At 40.6% G+C, this 16994-nt stretch overlaps 1 protein-coding gene across 2 annotated transcripts in view; it reads left to right on the top strand.

Annotated features, from left to right (window-relative positions):
* Positions 1-16816, top strand: part of parp2 (poly (ADP-ribose) polymerase 2) — a 41992-nt gene extending 25176 nt beyond the window's left edge. For both annotated transcript variants that reach the window (XM_034165384.1, XM_034165383.1), the window contains exons 6-17: positions 22-118; positions 242-317; positions 411-513; positions 1604-1757; positions 6553-6694; positions 7621-7684; positions 10608-10742; positions 10883-11010; positions 11111-11210; positions 12979-13077; positions 15136-15260; positions 16032-16816. In XM_034165384.1, the coding sequence (XP_034021275.1) occupies positions 22-118; positions 242-317; positions 411-513; positions 1604-1757; positions 6553-6694; positions 7621-7684; positions 10608-10742; positions 10883-11010; positions 11111-11210; positions 12979-13077; positions 15136-15260; positions 16032-16191 (1383 nt within the window). In that variant the 3' untranslated portion in view covers positions 16192-16816. The remainder of the gene's footprint in view (positions 1-21; positions 119-241; positions 318-410; positions 514-1603; positions 1758-6552; positions 6695-7620; positions 7685-10607; positions 10743-10882; positions 11011-11110; positions 11211-12978; positions 13078-15135; positions 15261-16031) is intronic.
* The last annotated feature ends 178 nt before the right edge of the window (positions 16817-16994 follow it).

Here is a 16994-nt window from a genome sequence, read left to right as displayed (position 1 = left end):
ACAGTCTGATGTATTTTGCAGACAAATCTTCAGTTTAACAACAACAAATACTACCTGATCCAGCTGCTGGAGGACGACGTGTCCAAGGCCTACAGTGTGTGGATGAGATGGGGCAGAGGTGATGATGCATTTCCTGTTTTGATTATTTGTACCTGTAGTTCTGTTCTGTTTTTGTTTTTTGTTTTTTCCACAAACATTGCATTTTGAATGCACACATTACTGATGGTTTGTTTGTTTGCAGTGGGGAAAGTGGGTCAGAACAGTCTGGTAGCCTGCGGCAGCGACCTGCTGGAAGCCAAAGAAATCTTCAAGAAAAAGTGAGATTAGAGAATTAAAGGAATTGCATGTCTCTCAGGAGAAGGGGGTATATGTATTTAATTTTTTTATAATTGTTTTTTGCTTATCTGCAGATTCTTTGACAAGACAAAGAACGTGTGGGAGCACCGGGGGACTTTTGATAAAGTTCCTGGAAAATATGACATGGTGTCTATGGACTACAGTGCTAAAGAAAAGGTATGTGTGGTGTGAAGTAGAAGTAACACCGGATGACCTTACAGTCGTAAAATGCAACATGTAGACGGTCATTGTTTCCTCTGTTTTCTGATCATTTGGACTATGAATTTTACAGGCAACTAGCGTATTGCCCGTGGGGATCCACAGGCTCTAGATTGGGTCATTTTTTATAAAATAAGTATCTGACATTTTCAAGGGTGGCAATAAATTATGCCACCCTTACACCCTAATTATTTTAACTGAAAGTGCAGGAAACTAAAATGAGAGTTTTCTGAATTATTTGGAACATTCAGATGATGTCATGTTTTCCAACTGGCAAGGTTGAGATATTTCCTTTGTTCAGAGCTTGTCTGGTTACCAGGGACTGATTAATGGGGATTCCAGTGTCCATTATTCACTGTTGTTACCCAATATCCCTAATTTCTCTACAAATATTAGTCCTATCAACTTTCCGTTTTTGCGACATTCACCCTTGACCCAAAATGAATTAGCATACCAAACAGCAAATGACAGTTTCTCCGTCATCAAAGTTATACTCAAACACACACATACACAGAGGCTTTTAATATGTAGATTGGTGGTTGAGTTGGAAAATGATTTTTCAAGCTTCCACAGCTTTATGGAGTTTTTCCTAAAAGATGTACGCTCTCTTTTGCCAGAGCCAAGGAGGGGAAGGCTCCTTTTTCATCCAGGTGGAGCCAGAGGGGGGAGCAGCTCCGTTGTTGACCAAAGGACATGACTCTTAACTGGAACAAGCTGGTTTTGAAAATGGATGGAAGCTGTAGTACCTTGCTGCAATCATCTGGCAGTTATTTGGCAGCATAATAGCATTTGGAGACATAATTGTTGATAATTAATTTCATAATTTATTGAAATAATAAACATTCAGCTATATGTACTCAGATGTCAGATGGAAATTTGAGTGTGGTAAAAATATGAAATTTTGCAAAGAAAAATGTTGGGACCCTGAATTTAGACTTCTGACAATGTGTGCTCTTCACCTTCTGCCAATTAACCACGGAAAGAGAAACTTGTATAAGTAAGTACACTGGATTTGTCCATAAACGTTGCACATGTTTCTGTGTTTCAGGAGGAGAAACAGACCACGGTGGACAGCGTGCCGACTAATAAGACCTGCAAACTGGATGTGAAGGTCCAGTCACTCCTGGAGCTCATCTGTGACCTCAAAGCCATGGAGGAGTACATGCTGGAGATGAAATTTGACACCCGTAAAGCTCCTCTCGGTCAGTTCAACACAAGGCAAATCACATAAATGGACTGCATTTATATAGCGCTTTTCCATCTGCATCAGACGCTCAAAGCGCTTTACAAATAACGCCTCACATTCACCCGATGTCAGGCACATCAGGAATGTTCCAGAATTTGACCTGATCAAAAATGTTGGTTCTCTGCAGCAGTGTGTAAAACCAGTGTCGACTGCACCAGGTTTTTGTTGTTTTTGTTTTTTATGAATAGTACATAAAGTCACTTATGTCTCAAACACAAAAAATGTCACTGACCACAATCTAATGAAAATGTATTATGTTAATATACATGCATTCATTTCTGAAAGCATTTCCTGATCATCCTGAGGAGTGTTTTATCAATTACCCAAATAATTGGACAGCAAACTCACCAGGTATTAAAGGACATGTCGCACTGAAATCATAACAAATTGGATTTAGGCTGTTTGTGACCATCTGATGATACACAGGGATTACTTGTTGCACTTCTGTGACCGGTTTCCAAGTGTACGGCATTCACAGTAAACAGCTACGGAGACTGCCGAAAACAAAGTACTCATGAGTACTCGAGTGTTTCCGACAGCAGTGGTGTAGCTTTTAGAGCCTTCCCAGCGTGCGCTTGAATGGAATATACCTGTTAACATTAAGAACAGAGCCGCAGATTAATTACAAAGTTTACATAAATGTGTTATGTTATGTGTCGTGTTATGATGACTTGTTTTTAAGTGATAGCTGTTCATTTTGATGCAGTCATGGTAAAAGCAGCAGCTGTGAGAAGATGTAGTGTACCTGAATGGCCATTAGTTATAAACGCAGCCTTTTATAAACAATCTTTTCTCTAGGCTCAGCTTTTGTGCCCGCTTTTAAGTGTTGTCATTGATATAACTGTTAAAAATCTAAAAAATACATCTGTGTGATCAGGCAGCCTGTGAAAAACAACATCGTGGAGACATTCCACGTCCATGTTAACAACGCCAGTAAATGCCACTCACACAATTCAAACCTGCAATTTACAAAAGCTCTGATTACCAGACAGAAACTTTACCACTGCGCTACAATCACTGTCTTATTACAGGAGTGTAAAATGGCTAAAATCAAAAAGCACATCATTTAAAATTTATTTGTTTAAAAAAAGAGAAAAAGCACAGTGATAACTGACCAAATGGTATTTGTTACGGCGTATTTCTGCCGATACGTGACTGAAAGTGACGTATTTGTCGCACTGTTGGCTTGTCATATAGTCCTGCGTCGCTCACAGGACGCGTGTCAGGCCGGGCCCACATGCGTCCTGTGACCAGGACCAGACCAGAGATGTCTCAACAGCTTTTGGCAGCCAGCCACACCCCCGTCCGTTTAGCACACAGACCAAGGTGTCACTCTGTTATCAGATGAGCGGCACCTCGCCTGTGGGGGCCGCGCAAACCGCACGTACGCCATGTGTTGGGGGGAAGAGGGGGGAGCACACGAAACACACCTGTTGTGGGGGGGAGCTGACACTCTGGCACACCACATGCGTACTTGGCAACTTCGCAGTCGTGGGGGCACTTAGACAAATTTCATCACCAGCTCAAAAGTGATTGTCTGCAGACTGTTTTTGTGCTAACAGAACGAATGGCCACACATCGCCGTCAAATACATATGAAGTTGCATCAAATCAGGAATGGGTGAATTGTATCGCATCATGTCGTCTGTATCATCATATACAGTAGTGTTCAGAATAATAGTAGTGCTATGTGACTAAAAAGATTAATCCAGGTTTTGAGTATATTTCTTATTGTTACATGGGAAACAAGGTACCAGTAGATTCTCACAAATCCAACAAGACCAAGCATTCATGATATGCACACTCTTAAGGCTGTGAAATTGGGCTATTAGTAAAAAAAAATAAAAAAAGTAGAAAAGGGGGTGTTCACAATAATAGCATCTGCTGTTGACGCTACAAACTCAAAACTATTATGTTCAAACTGCTTTTTTAGCAATCCTGTGAATCACTAAACTAGTATTTAGTTGTATAACCACAGTTTTTCGTGATTTCTTCACATCTGCGAGGCATTCATTTTGTTGGTTTGGAACCAGGATTTTGCTGGTTTACTAGTGTGCTTGGGGTCATTGTCTTGTTGAAACACCCATTTCAAGGGCATGTCCTCTTCAGCATAAGGCAACATGACCTCTTCAAGTATTTTGACATTTCCAAACTGATCCATGATACCTGGTATGCGATATATAGGCCCAACACCATAGTAGGAGAAACATGCCCATATCATGATGCTTGCACCACCATGCTTCACTGCCTTCACTGTGAACTGTGGCTTGAATTCAGAGTTTGGGGGTCGTCTCACAAACTGTCTGTGGCCCTTGGACCCAAAAAGAACAATTTTACTCTCATCAGTCCACAAAATATTCCTCCATTTCTCTTTAGGCCAGTTGATGTGTTCTTTGGCAAATTGTAACCTCTTCTGCACGTCTTTTATTTAACAGAGGGACTTTGCGGGGGATTCTTGCAAATAAATTAGCTTCACACAGGTGTCTTCTAACTGTCACAGCACTTACAGGTAACTCCAGACTGTCTTTTATCATCGTGGAGCTGATCAATGGGTGAGCCTTTGCCATTCTGGTTGTTCTGTCCATTTTGATGGTTGTTTTCCGTTTTCTTCCACGCGTCTCTGGGTTTTTTTTTTTTTGTCCATTTTAAAGCATTGGAGATCATTGTAGATGAACATCCTATAATTTTTTGCACCTGCGTATAAGTTTTCCCCTCTCCAATCAACTTTTTAATCAAACTGCGCTGTTCTTCTGAACAATGTCTTGAATGTCCCATTTTCCTCAGGCTTTCAAAGAGAAAAGCATGTTCAACAGGTGCTGGCTTCATCCTTAAATAGGGGACACCTGTTTGTTCCACAAAATTGACAAACTCACTGACTGAATGCCACACTACTATTATTGTGAAGACCCCCTTTTCTACTTTTTTTTTACTAATAGCCCAATTTCATAGCCTTAAGAGTGTGCATATCATGAATGCTTGGTCTTGTTGGATTTGTGAGAATCTACTGAATCTCCTGGTACCTTGTTTCCCATGTAACAATAAGAAATATACTCAAAATCTGGATTAATCTTTTTAGTCGCATAGCACTACTATTATTCTCAACACTACTGTAACTATGAGATATAATGTTCAAATTGTTTCAGACAACGTGAGCAGTTAAATCTAGTTGAAAGAAATGTCCAAATCTTATCATATCGGAGTCTTATGGTCTTGACATGTTCATTCATAGTCAGTGTCGCTGTTTGTGACATCAGTATCATCGGAGTCATCGCTTTCACTTTCTGTATCACTGTCATAGTGAGATGCCTCGTTGTCTTCTTGCTGGCTACAAATCTCCTGTAGGTTTTCTGGTTGACTTTCTCCTTCATACCACAGTGGATGGAGACCGTCATCTGCCATCGCCCATCCATGACCCTGAGCTGGAGATGGAACACTGGGATTTGCAATGTCTGCACTCTTCCACACAGCCACCTGATAGTTAGCTATTCGTATGTGCTGCGTTCGGGTCTTACGACAAACTTTTACCACTGCTGAAAATGCCACAGTTTGTAACCATGCTTGTTGAAATTGGTGATAGCTGGAATGTCTCAGAAGAGCTCATGAAAGACTTGGAAGCATTCACTTGTGTTACGTATGGTGACACAGTAGCTGAAAAAGTCAGTGACCTCAGGCTTAACTGCATCAACAAGTTGTGCATCAAGCAGGGAAAGTCACTCCCTGGCAATATGCAACCCCAGTTCCAATGAAGTTGGGACGTTGTGTAAAATGTAAATAAAAAGAGAATGCAATGATTTGCAAATCCTTTTCAACCTATATTCAGTTGAATACACCACAAAGACAAGATATTTAATCCTCTCAAGGCAGGCGCTGTAGATTTGCAACAGCTAAATATCTGATTTTTCCTGTTACTAGAAATTAATTTGAGCCTGAGAGGGTTAATGTTCAAACTGCTAAACTTTATTGTTTTTGTGCAAATATTTGCTCATTTTGAAATGGATGCCTGCAACACATTTCAAAAAAAGTTGGGACAGTGGTATGTTTACCACTGTGTTACATCACCTTTCCTTGTAACAACAGTCAATAAGCGTTTGGGACTATTAAAGTAGAGAAAATGGGCTTTTTAGACATATATAGATGGATATGGTTGATATTATATGTATAGGTATTTAAAGAAGATGAAAAAGTGCAAAAATTCAGCCCACGTGCAGCACTCACCAGTAGATTTTAACCTTTAAGTGAATATTGTGCCAACAGGTACATCGGGTATGAGTTATTTTCCTGTTACCACTCAGATTTCCACTAAGGACATTATAGAGGCTGGAAAAAAATCAAGTGTCATTTTGTTGTGTTGGGGGGGTGCATGGTAAGCCATCTCAGCTCCCGGTCTAATAGTATATCGAGATGCGTATCGAATCGTTGCCAGTGATGAGATTCACATCCCTAATGTATATGTGTTGTTTTTATTCAAATAACTACACTTTATTAAACTGAAGCAATTTGATTTAATTGGATATAAAATATTTCATATTAGTATTTGTGACATGTTGCTGCTCCACTTTATCTCAGGCTTATTGTCTTCTCATGGACAATTTTTGACAGCAAACATTCCTGTAATTCCGTTAAATGGCAAAATAAAGAAGGACGTCAGCTGACCTGTTGAGACATACCGTGCTTAAACATATGGCTCAATGTTGCATTGTGTTTGGAAATTGTTGTGGCCTGGAGCCTGAATACTTTTATCTGTACCTGCAGGAAAACTGACCTCGGAGCAGATCCGCGCAGGCTACATGGCACTGAAGAAAATAGAGTCGTGTTTGAAGAAGAAGAAGGGCAGCAACCGTGAGCTGGTGGAGGCTTGCAACCAGTTCTACACCCGCATCCCACATGACTTTGGGTAGGAAATATGTGTAACTGCAGAGTAAAAATACTCTACAGTCCTCCACCATGGTGGATAATTACGAGGTCTGTGAGAAAAGTATCCGACCTTTTTATTTTATGCAAAAAATATATGGATTTGATTCATATGTTTTTACGTGAGCCAAGCTTGAACCTTCGTGCGCATGCGTGAGTTTTTCCACGCCTGTCGGTTGTGTCATTCGCCTGTGGGCAGGCTTTGAGTGAGCACTGGTCCACCCCTCTCGTCGTCGTTTCATTGCGAGGAAATGGTGGAATGATTTGGGCTTTTTTTCCATCAGAATTTTTTCAGAAACTGTTAGAGACAGGCAGCTGGAAACCATTCGAAAAATTTATCTGGCTTTCGGTGAAAATTTTACGGGCTTCTCAGAGAATAAGGAGTGTTACTACAGCTTTAAGGACGGCCCACAATGGCGCGCCGCGCTCCGAGCCACCATCGAGAGGCAGAAACCACCACATCATTTCTAAACGGATCGCTGTGTGGAGCCGGGACCGTTGTGTGCAATTTCTCTGGTTATCACAAGAGCTGGATATCAGCCATTTTCCGGCAGATTTCACTTTTAACAAGAGATTTTGTCATGGAAAGCCGCACGGAGGCTTCGCGCATCATGACCGATTCGCTGATGAAGCAAGACAAAGGAACACCTCCGTTTCGGAGTGTTAAAGGACAAGTTGGGACATGTCTATCTCGGCTTTCAGTGCTTACCAGTCGAGTGAGTATAAGAGAAATTGTGGAGAGCTGGGCATGTCCCAACTTGTCCTTTAACACTCCAAAACTGAGGTGTTCCTTTGAATCAAATCCATATATTTTTTGCATAAAATAAAAAGGTCAGATACTTTTCTCACAGACCTCGTATATGGCATTAAATCGTCAAAGTGTTTAACTTGAATACTGTAATTCTCCAGTTTGAAAACTCCACCAATCATCCGCACAGAAGAAGAGCTGAAGGAGAAAATTTCACTATTGGAGGTAAAGGGAGTGTGTTTTAAAAGACTTTTAGATTTTCTGTTGTATTTATGTGTACCATATTAGAAGTTTTTTCCTATTGCAAACAGTTTTAACCCGAGATATTTCATGTTGTGTGTCGTCTTAAATATACATCAATTTTTGCATTTCAGTCCTCTAACACACTTTCCAGAAAAGGTTGAGACCAGGGCAAATTATGGCTAGCAATGACAATTAAAAATGATAATAATAATAATGATGTTGTTTTCAAGCAGCTGATGTCAACAGTTGATTATAATCATGATTTGGTGCAAAAAGCAGTACCATGAAAGTGTGAGTCTTTGTGAAGCAAAGATGAGCAGAGGATCTCCAGTTTGTCAACAAATGTGAGAAAATTATTGAAATGTTTCAAAATGGTGCTGTCTAAGGAAAGATGGGAAGGGATTTGCATATTTCTCCTTCTACAGGGGCATAATATCATTAAATGATTTGAGGAATCTGGAGGAATTTCAGTTCGTAAAGAGCACAAGCCCAAGTTGAACACCTGTGATCTCCAATCACTCGGACAGCATTACATCAAGAACACTCATTCATCAATAGCTGGTATAATCACATGGGCACATCACTCTGGTGAACCTTTGTCAAGCACTAAAAATATGGAGTTGGATTTAAAAAGTACCACTTAAAACCAGTGTTGCCACAGTTACTTTGAAAAAGTAATCCAATTACTGATTACTCCTTGAAAAAGTAACTTAGTTACTTTACTGATTAGTCAATTGTAAAAGTAACTGTTAGATTACTAGTTACTTTTTTAGTTACTTTCCCCAGCTGCCCACAACACCCCTCTGCCACCTCAACATGACAGTGATACTTGTTTTGCCAGAACTCACTTTATAGTCACCCTTTCTTGACTTCAATGAAAATAAATACTTGTTATATAAAAAGTAAAATAAAGACCTCTTTCTTGACCTCATATTTAACTGTTGACAGCACTGTAACAGTAAAACTTGCAATTTCTAACCTCTATTGTTTATAAAGGTAACTATTAAATTCTTTCTAACATTTAAATTCTCTCTAAATATTTTACTTGTCGAAATTATTATTATTTTAAGTAGTATTAGTAGTTGTAGTAAAAAAAAAGGCTTCAAAACTGGACCTTTAATCTAGGGGTATTGTGGGGGGGGGCATCCTTGCCCCACACCCCCATTCCATATGGATTCGCCCCTGCTTTGGCGTTTGAGCACAAAGAATGGATAACATTTATTTATGCAGAAAATATGACCAGATTTACAGGTAAGAAAGTTTTATTGCGTTTTCACATCATGTGGTCCTCAGAAAGAGAGTTTAGGTGCATTTGAGTGGAAAATAGTGTTAGTTGTTGAAGCGTCGGGGAGGATCAGCTGTTTTTAGCGAGCAGATACGGAGCGGCTCAGCTCAGAATTCTAAATAAAGGAGAAAAATAAAGCATAAAAATGTCTTTGTAAAGCTCAGTGCAGGTGTGCTGTTGTTACCACGCTTTAAGAGGTGAGGACGAGTCGTAGCTGCTGCAGAAAACCTCGGATGAAAAGCTCACAGCTCGCTTAAAGTGGGCAGTTCAGTCGAACCCCAACCCCCTGCCCACGGACCAAGTTTAATACTGCTGTCGACCCACAATGCAAAAATAATAGTAACGCACAGTGACTTGGAGAAGTAACTTTAATCTGATTACTGATTTGGAAAAATTAACGCGTTAATTACTGGCTACTAAAAAAGTGGTTAGATTAGAGTAACGCGTTATTAAGTAACGCGTTACCGGCATCACTGCTTAAAACTTTACTGCACCAAAAAGAAGCCTCATGTTAACCTTGTCCAGAAGCAGTGTCAATGACGGAGGGAAAGTTTTAATTGATTTGGACTATTTATTGAACATTTTGAAGCAAGTATTAATTTTTTAACTGTACCGTGGTAACTGTAACTGAAATCGATGCACCGGGAGCAGTTTACTGTCAGAGGTTAAGGAACATAGTTAAAAATAGAGCATCCACAGAGCACTAACTCAGTTATAGGTTATGTCGGTTTTAATACATTTCTGATTAATTAACCAGCTGTGCTCTCAGATCTTTTATTGATTTAGTTACACCTGTGTGCAGTGGTGTCACAGGTGGGGGTATTGTTTTTGGTTCTGTGTGTGGGTTTGTGTGTTATAACTCAGTTTTACTCAGTTTGGACCAAACTAGCTAGAAGGCTTCGGGAAAGTGATTCAGTTCTGAGAACAACTGGTCCAAAGTCAAGGTCCCACAAACACCAGCAGGGGTGCAACAACACATCGCATATTGTGACAGTTGTATTGTGGGATCTGTATCATTTGTATTAAGAGTATCATGACACCATGGAAGGTGTAGTACTGCGTGGAAGAAATAATGACCTTGCAGGAGGTTCACAAATGATTTATAAAATATACAAACAGGAACCACATATCAGGGATTAAAATTTATACATCAGAGCAGGAAGCTATGTGGGATAGATGTTGGACTTCTACTTTCAACTGCTGCCAATAGGTGGCACCACAGCATCTCACCCTGTCCTCTGTATCTTCCTCTGTCTCACAAACCACCTGCATGTCCTCCCTCAGCAGATCCATAAACCTCCTCTTTGGTCTCCCTCTTCTCCTCCTGTCTGGTGGCTCCATCCTCAGCATCCTTCTCCCTATATACCCTGCACATGTTCAAACCATCTCAATCTCACTTCTCTGACTTTGGGATAGATGTTGGCCTACTGATACCTAAACCCAGGAGGTGATGGGAAAGTGGTTAAAGTGGTGGGCTTGTGACTGGGTGCAGGCCATTTTCCATTTAGAACTGAGGCGTCGTTTCCATGTGTGTGCTTCATGCTACCTGCCTGTATCATGAAGTTGGGCCTCAGGACCCATACTGGACTTACTTCTAGTTGTTATGTCTTCACTTTCCAGGCACTGAGTGACATCCAGATAGCGGTGAAAATGGTGCAGTCCAGTGAAGACAGCGATGAACATCCATCAGACAAACAGTACCGCTCCCTCCACTGCAAGCTGCAGCCTCTGGACCCAACCAGCCACGAGTACAAGGTCAGAAACCTGAACTGGTGCTCAAAACCTTTGAGGTTTGACCAGATTTCACCTGAGGTCTGTAGAAAAATCCCCTTTAATGACAGTGACTCTTCTGAAGTTGCTAATAATCATCTGTCATCTGTTGTCTCTGGATGAAGGTGATAGAAAAATATCTGCAGTCCACTCACGCCTCCACTCACCATGACTACACCATGACTGTGAGCGACATCTTCTCTGTGGACAGAGACGGCGAGAGCGACAAGTTCCTCTCACAGCTGCACAACAGGTAACAGCAGATGCAGCATTGTTACAAGAAATCAAAAAGATTAAAAAAAACAAAGTGTGCCGGTATCATGAACGTGCGTGTGTGCGTGCGTCCCCATCAGGACTTTACTGTGGCATGGTTCCCGTATGTCTAACTGGGTTGGCATCCTCAGCAAGGGGCTCCGGGTGGCCCCGCCTGAAGCGCCCTCTACTGGCTACATGGTATGAAGGATGAGCAGCGAAACACACACACACACACAAAAAAAAATCCTTTTAGAAAATCATTTTTCTGCCACGCCCCCAAAATGTTGTAGATCAGTCATAATCAAACAGACTTGGATGGAGACTCTGATGATCACGTTCTTTGTGAAGGATTCTCAGCTATGACATCTTGGACACGTGGTGCGTTCTGAGGCCACGATCCAGCACACAGCTGCCTCAGTTTTAAGGACCTGGGCGGTTAGATGAGGCCACAGACATGCCCACGTGTCACCTGGCTGTAGCAGATAGATGGGGAATGGACTAGTTACTGTATGTGCTTGAGTGGTTGCCATCCAGGACCCAAGACACTTCTGTGCTGTGGTTGGTGCTGAAATACCCTCAAATTTATTAACCCACGATCAGTTAGTAGAGATTATCAATGGCGGTTATGTTCTTTTCTTGCATTTATTGGCCACGCAGTCTGACAGACTCACACATTTTGTCTGAACCGTAGCTGTGCAGCCGTTATTTAAGGAGAGGATTTTCTGCATTCTTGGTTACACTGTAAAACATGGAAGTTGTCCATAAGGGCAGCCAGGGACACAACAGTAAGTGGATTCCCCCCCCCCCCCCCCCCCCCCCCCCGCTGTCAGTCAATGTTATTTTAGCCAGAAGTTAATGTTTCAAATGAATCAACAGTTGAGATGTTGCTGCACTTTTGAGCATATTTTGTCGCCATCTAGTGGGCAGTGTGAGCATTTCATGGCTTCTGGTACATTTCCTACTTTAAGCAGTTTTATTTTTTTTTTGACACACACACATTTGACCTTCCAGTATTAATGTACAAAAAATTTGATTTTTAAAGTTTTACATTTCTTGAGTTTTAAGATACGGACGTTTGCTGAAAGCATGTACAGGAGGATGGAATTTTTCCTGATGAGAACAACTTAGTTGTGAAAAAAATGAACGGAAATATGTAGATATATGATAAAAGACAAATCAGTTGATTCATGCTCCTGTCCTCACTTATGGTCATGTGCTTTGCATAATAACTGAAAGAACATGTGGCAGAAATTAGGTTCCTCAGTCGGGTGTCTGCACGTTACACTCAGGACAGGGTGAGAAGCTCAAATATCAGGGAGAGCCACCACTTCAGTAGCCAGGCAAAGTGGTTCGGGGGACCTGGTGAAGATGCCCCCTGATACCATGGGGTAGACATGCCTGGTAGACCTCCCTAAGGAGGCTCCTGGCTCTTCCAAGTGGCCTCCACCAGGAAGAGTCAAGAGCCTTGGTCCAAGGATGGGGAAGTGTGGGATGAGCTGCTTAGTCTACTGCCACCGTGACCTGGACCCGGATAAGTGGCATAATATGAATGAATGAATGAATGAAAAACAAACAGACAGTGAAACAGCCAAGAGAGAAATCTGATCTCCTCTGCATAGCTCCTATGTAGAGCAGAGTGTTTGGAGATTGCACACCTGTGCGTCGCACATCAGTCACGTGCTTTTAAAACATCATTTTAGTAATATTTAAATAGAATGGTGAAGAAGAAAACTAAGAAGTTCATGCTCACTCACACATATATGGAAGGGTAAAAGCTGTTTCATTAACGCAGTCGTGTGCTAATGCTGCTAGATGCCAAGTTCAGCTGGCTAACACTAAAGCCATGTCGTCAATGGCTAAGATAAATTGCATTCTTCTCCTGTGCTGTACATGAAGGTTTAGTGTTGTTGGTTTGCCAGAGATGCTAATTGAGTTGTGTTAATCAAAGTGTTTGTCTTTTGTCTAGTTTGGTAAAGGTATCTACTTTGCTGATATGTCATCAAAGAGTGCAAACTACTGTTTTGCCAATCAGCACAATAATGTTGGACTGCTGCTGCTGAGCGAGGTGAGTTGATTTACCGTTGACTCAACCTGGTGCTAACTGGTAAAGAACGGGTTAGGATTTACTTTTAGTTTTTTGTTTGTTTGTTTACCTGTCAAAATAAAAGTCCTCTCTAATAACTCATACTGGACTGTCAGTTGGTCAGCCCCATGTTTGTATGCCCATCTACAAACCAGGGGGTGGAAGTAAATCAGGTTTAAAATATGATAGAAACAAGCGTAATCAAAGTTTTGTGTTTGTTTTGCTTTTTGTTTTTAGTTTTTTGCAACCACCTAGGTAGACTGGTTGTCTGACTGGGTGTTTGCCATCCAGAGCCCAGGGTGGTTACGTGGAGTCATGGATGCGGTGAAATGCAGCATTGGGAGTTCAACAGCTAAATGCTTGACAGTGCCTGGGTCTGGTTTCATAAAGGGGTCTGATCTTGTTTACTGGACTAAACTCACTTAATCGACATCTTTTGACCTTAGTTTCTGCCCAAAGTGCTTAGTTGGCTAAAGTTGTGCATTACCCAACTGGGGGTTTTAGCCTTTTACAGAGGAGGCTAATCTTATTTTAGTCAACAAAACTTGTTTCTTACCTCAAAAAAGGTGGCTATCATGTACCACCACATGATGGAGGAGGAAAGAAGGAGAGACTTGAGGCGGTCACCTTCAGTCACCTCTCTTTCTCTTTCTGATTGGCTGCGCGTCACATTCAGCAGGCTGCGAGCTTGTTTGTGGTCGGGAGACACCACACACTCTGCAATATCGGGCCAAGACAATACAGCATGTTGAATATCCCTGAATTGTGGTCTAAGCGCTCCTGATATCCTTCCAAGCAGAGTAGAGCACTCTTAATACACCACATAGGGCAGAATATCTGATAAGATTATCTTTAGTGTTATCATAATAGTTGGGGCGTCCTTAAACTTGTCGGAAGGGGAAGATCGGGTCCGAAATTGACCGAAATCTTGCCATGTGAACTAGGCATTAGTAGACTAAAAGATGAGACCACTTTATGAAACCGGGGCCTGGTTTATGTTCCAAAATATTGTGGAGCACAATGTTAAAGTTCCAGGTTCCTTTTTACAAGGGTGTCTGTCTGAATCCTGGCTAAATAGGAAGGATTAGCCTCAGGATGAGGCACCGGGTGCGTCCAATCATCCTTTCGTCATATTTCTGTTAATTATCAGCAACAACTTCTTTGCTGTAGGCTCTGTCTTCCCTCTAGACAATCTTTCACTCACATCCAATCTCAGAGGCCGGAGGACATCACATGGTCTCCCCCCTTTTCTCCTTCCATCCCTAAAAGAGGCAGCAGGGTTGGTTAGTGTGGAATTCTCACTAAAACACACCAGTAAAAACTAAAAATCTTATAGAATGCTCCCATTGACCTGAATTTTTTTTATTTTGTCCGAGACCATCCAGATGGCACAGTTGAGTGATATTATTTTACAAAAATGCTGTTTTGCAGTCTCTTCCTCACACCTCCCAGCAGGCGGCAGTGTTGCATGCACAGCATGTATTTTATTTTATTTTTTATTTATTTAAGCATTGATTCCAAATCGTTTGATATATTGCACTACCTTTGCGACCTTAAAACTTTGTTGAACCTATTTGTAACTCCAAAACAGTTTATCCAAATGAGTAAAGGTGTATATTCACTAAAGATTTGAACAATTTCTAAAAACATATTTCATATTTTCAGGTATAGAGTAAATGTTATCTTTGCACAGTGTTCCAGAAAAAAAATATATATATATATATCACATTCTGAATGCTGAGATTGTTCTGAACATTTTGATATGCAACACATGGGCATTTTACTATGTGCAACTACCTCAAAAGGGGAATTGGTGAAGGTAATGGTGAAATGATTAGCAAGCACCAGCGTGTCCTGGGGCCAGCCTCACGTAGAAGTAATAAAAGATGAACAGGAAGCTCATACAGCCTGTTTTTACTTCCATACCACAAAGTGTATAAGAAGAAGAAGGTCGTCTTGAACTTGTAAGTGTAGCATGAGGTTCCAGGGAGATAATGTGTGTTAAACTAACTCACTGAGTGCATGTTCATGTTGCCGCAGGTCGCTCTGGGAGACTGTAACGAGCTGCTGGACGCCGATTATGAAGCCAACAATCTACCTGCCGGAAAACACAGCACCAAGGGCCTGGGACAGACCGGACCTGATCCCAAAAACACCGTCACCCTGTTAGTTTGACTCACGCTGCTTTCAAACACAATCAGTGTTTATGTTATCTCAGAGGGAAGTTTATATATATATATATATATATATATATATATATATATATATATATATATATATATATATATATATATATAGTTAACGTAAAACTAATTTTGTTTTGGTTTTTACACCTTGTAATTACAGTCTCATGCCAAGAATTGAAGCCAGAACTAAAGATTGTTATTATCAATCTGTGCTGTATTTTTTTTTTTTTTTCAAACTGCTACAAAAGTTAGAAAAAATGTCTCTTGCTCTTTTGTAGAACTTGTAGAGACATCTTCACATTAACTGACAAACAGAAATCAAATATTAATTTATTTTACTACGATGTTTCATTTAAAAAGCTCTTAAACTGACTTAAAATACTTAGCACAAATAACAATTTAAAATGAGTATTTCAAATTTAGAAAACTTCACCTTGCTTAGAATTTTTAAACATTTGGTCTTTACTGTAAAAGGAATAAAATTAGTTTGAATTGGGTGTGGGGGGGTCTTATTTGAATAAAAACATAATGAGCTCATTTGAGAAGGTGGAACAAAATAAAACAATTTCTTGATAAATGACAAACGGTTTATTAAATTAGCAAAAGAGTTTATTTTTCTATCAGTCACACATTCATAAGATATCACCGGTAAAATAAGACTTTTTTCATGAATTGGCTGAAACATGCATGAAAACCTTTTCTTTTAAATAATGTGCCTTTTTAAAATTTGTGTCTCTTGTTCTTTTCCAGGGATGGAGCCATGGTCCCGATAGGGCCGGGCAAGAAGACCGGGGTCGGTAAAAACCGCTCTTACTCACTCCTCTATAACGAGTTTATCGTTTACGACCCCAGCCAGGTCCGCATGAGGTACCTGCTTCGGATCCAGTTTAACTACTCGACACTGTGGTGAGGCCGACGACGGGAAGCCGGAGTTCTGTTTTTAGTGCCGGAGCAGGTTTGGTGGGTTCCTTCTCCACGCGGCGGTGAGAATTCAGGCTTCAGACCTCAGATACATGTTTGTAAGTCCTGGAGATCTCCAGATTCCCACATGGTCCGAGACGTACATTTGCGTTCTCTATTTTAGAAAACATCTATGAGGCAAAAAAATGTTCTTGGATTCATTATTGTGCTGTTCTGTCTTCCGCTACAGTCTGACAGTTATTGTTGAAGTTATTAACTGATTTCTGAATGTAGGCCTCAATTAAACTGCTGCTGGTTGACAGCAATGCTTTACTAACCATAAACAGTCTGGTTTATTTGGTAAGATTGGATTAGACAGAACATTTTGAACAGTTTGTTTTTATCTGTGCTGCACTTGTTTACATTATTACGTGTTGTGTTCTGTTTTTTTATTCCAATGTTTGTTCTGTTTCGGATGTTTTGGACCTGGTGCTTCTGTAACACCAGTGAACTTAAGAACTGCTCCGCTGGTGACTGACAGGAAAACACTCAGATATCAAGATTTTCCTCATTTATTTCGCTGCAAAAAAAAAGGGGTTTTGAGCTGTTGCATCTTATTAAATATTTGAAGATGGCACGATGAGTTTTTGATGGTCATTTATTAACTCCAGTACATGAAAAAGTAAATCTGGTTTGGAGGGTCGACTTCGTGTTTGACACGAGCACTCTACAAGTATTGTATTATTATTGGTACTTATATATATATATATATATATATATATGTGTGTGTGTGTGTGTGTGTTTTAATCCCCA

Source organism: Thalassophryne amazonica, unplaced genomic scaffold, assembly GCF_902500255.1.
Source record: "Thalassophryne amazonica unplaced genomic scaffold, fThaAma1.1, whole genome shotgun sequence".
NCBI classification, from domain to species: Eukaryota; Metazoa; Chordata; class Actinopteri; order Batrachoidiformes; family Batrachoididae; genus Thalassophryne; species Thalassophryne amazonica.
The sequence above is the reverse complement of the archived record's forward strand: the minus strand, read 5'-3'. Positions and strand labels throughout refer to the sequence as shown.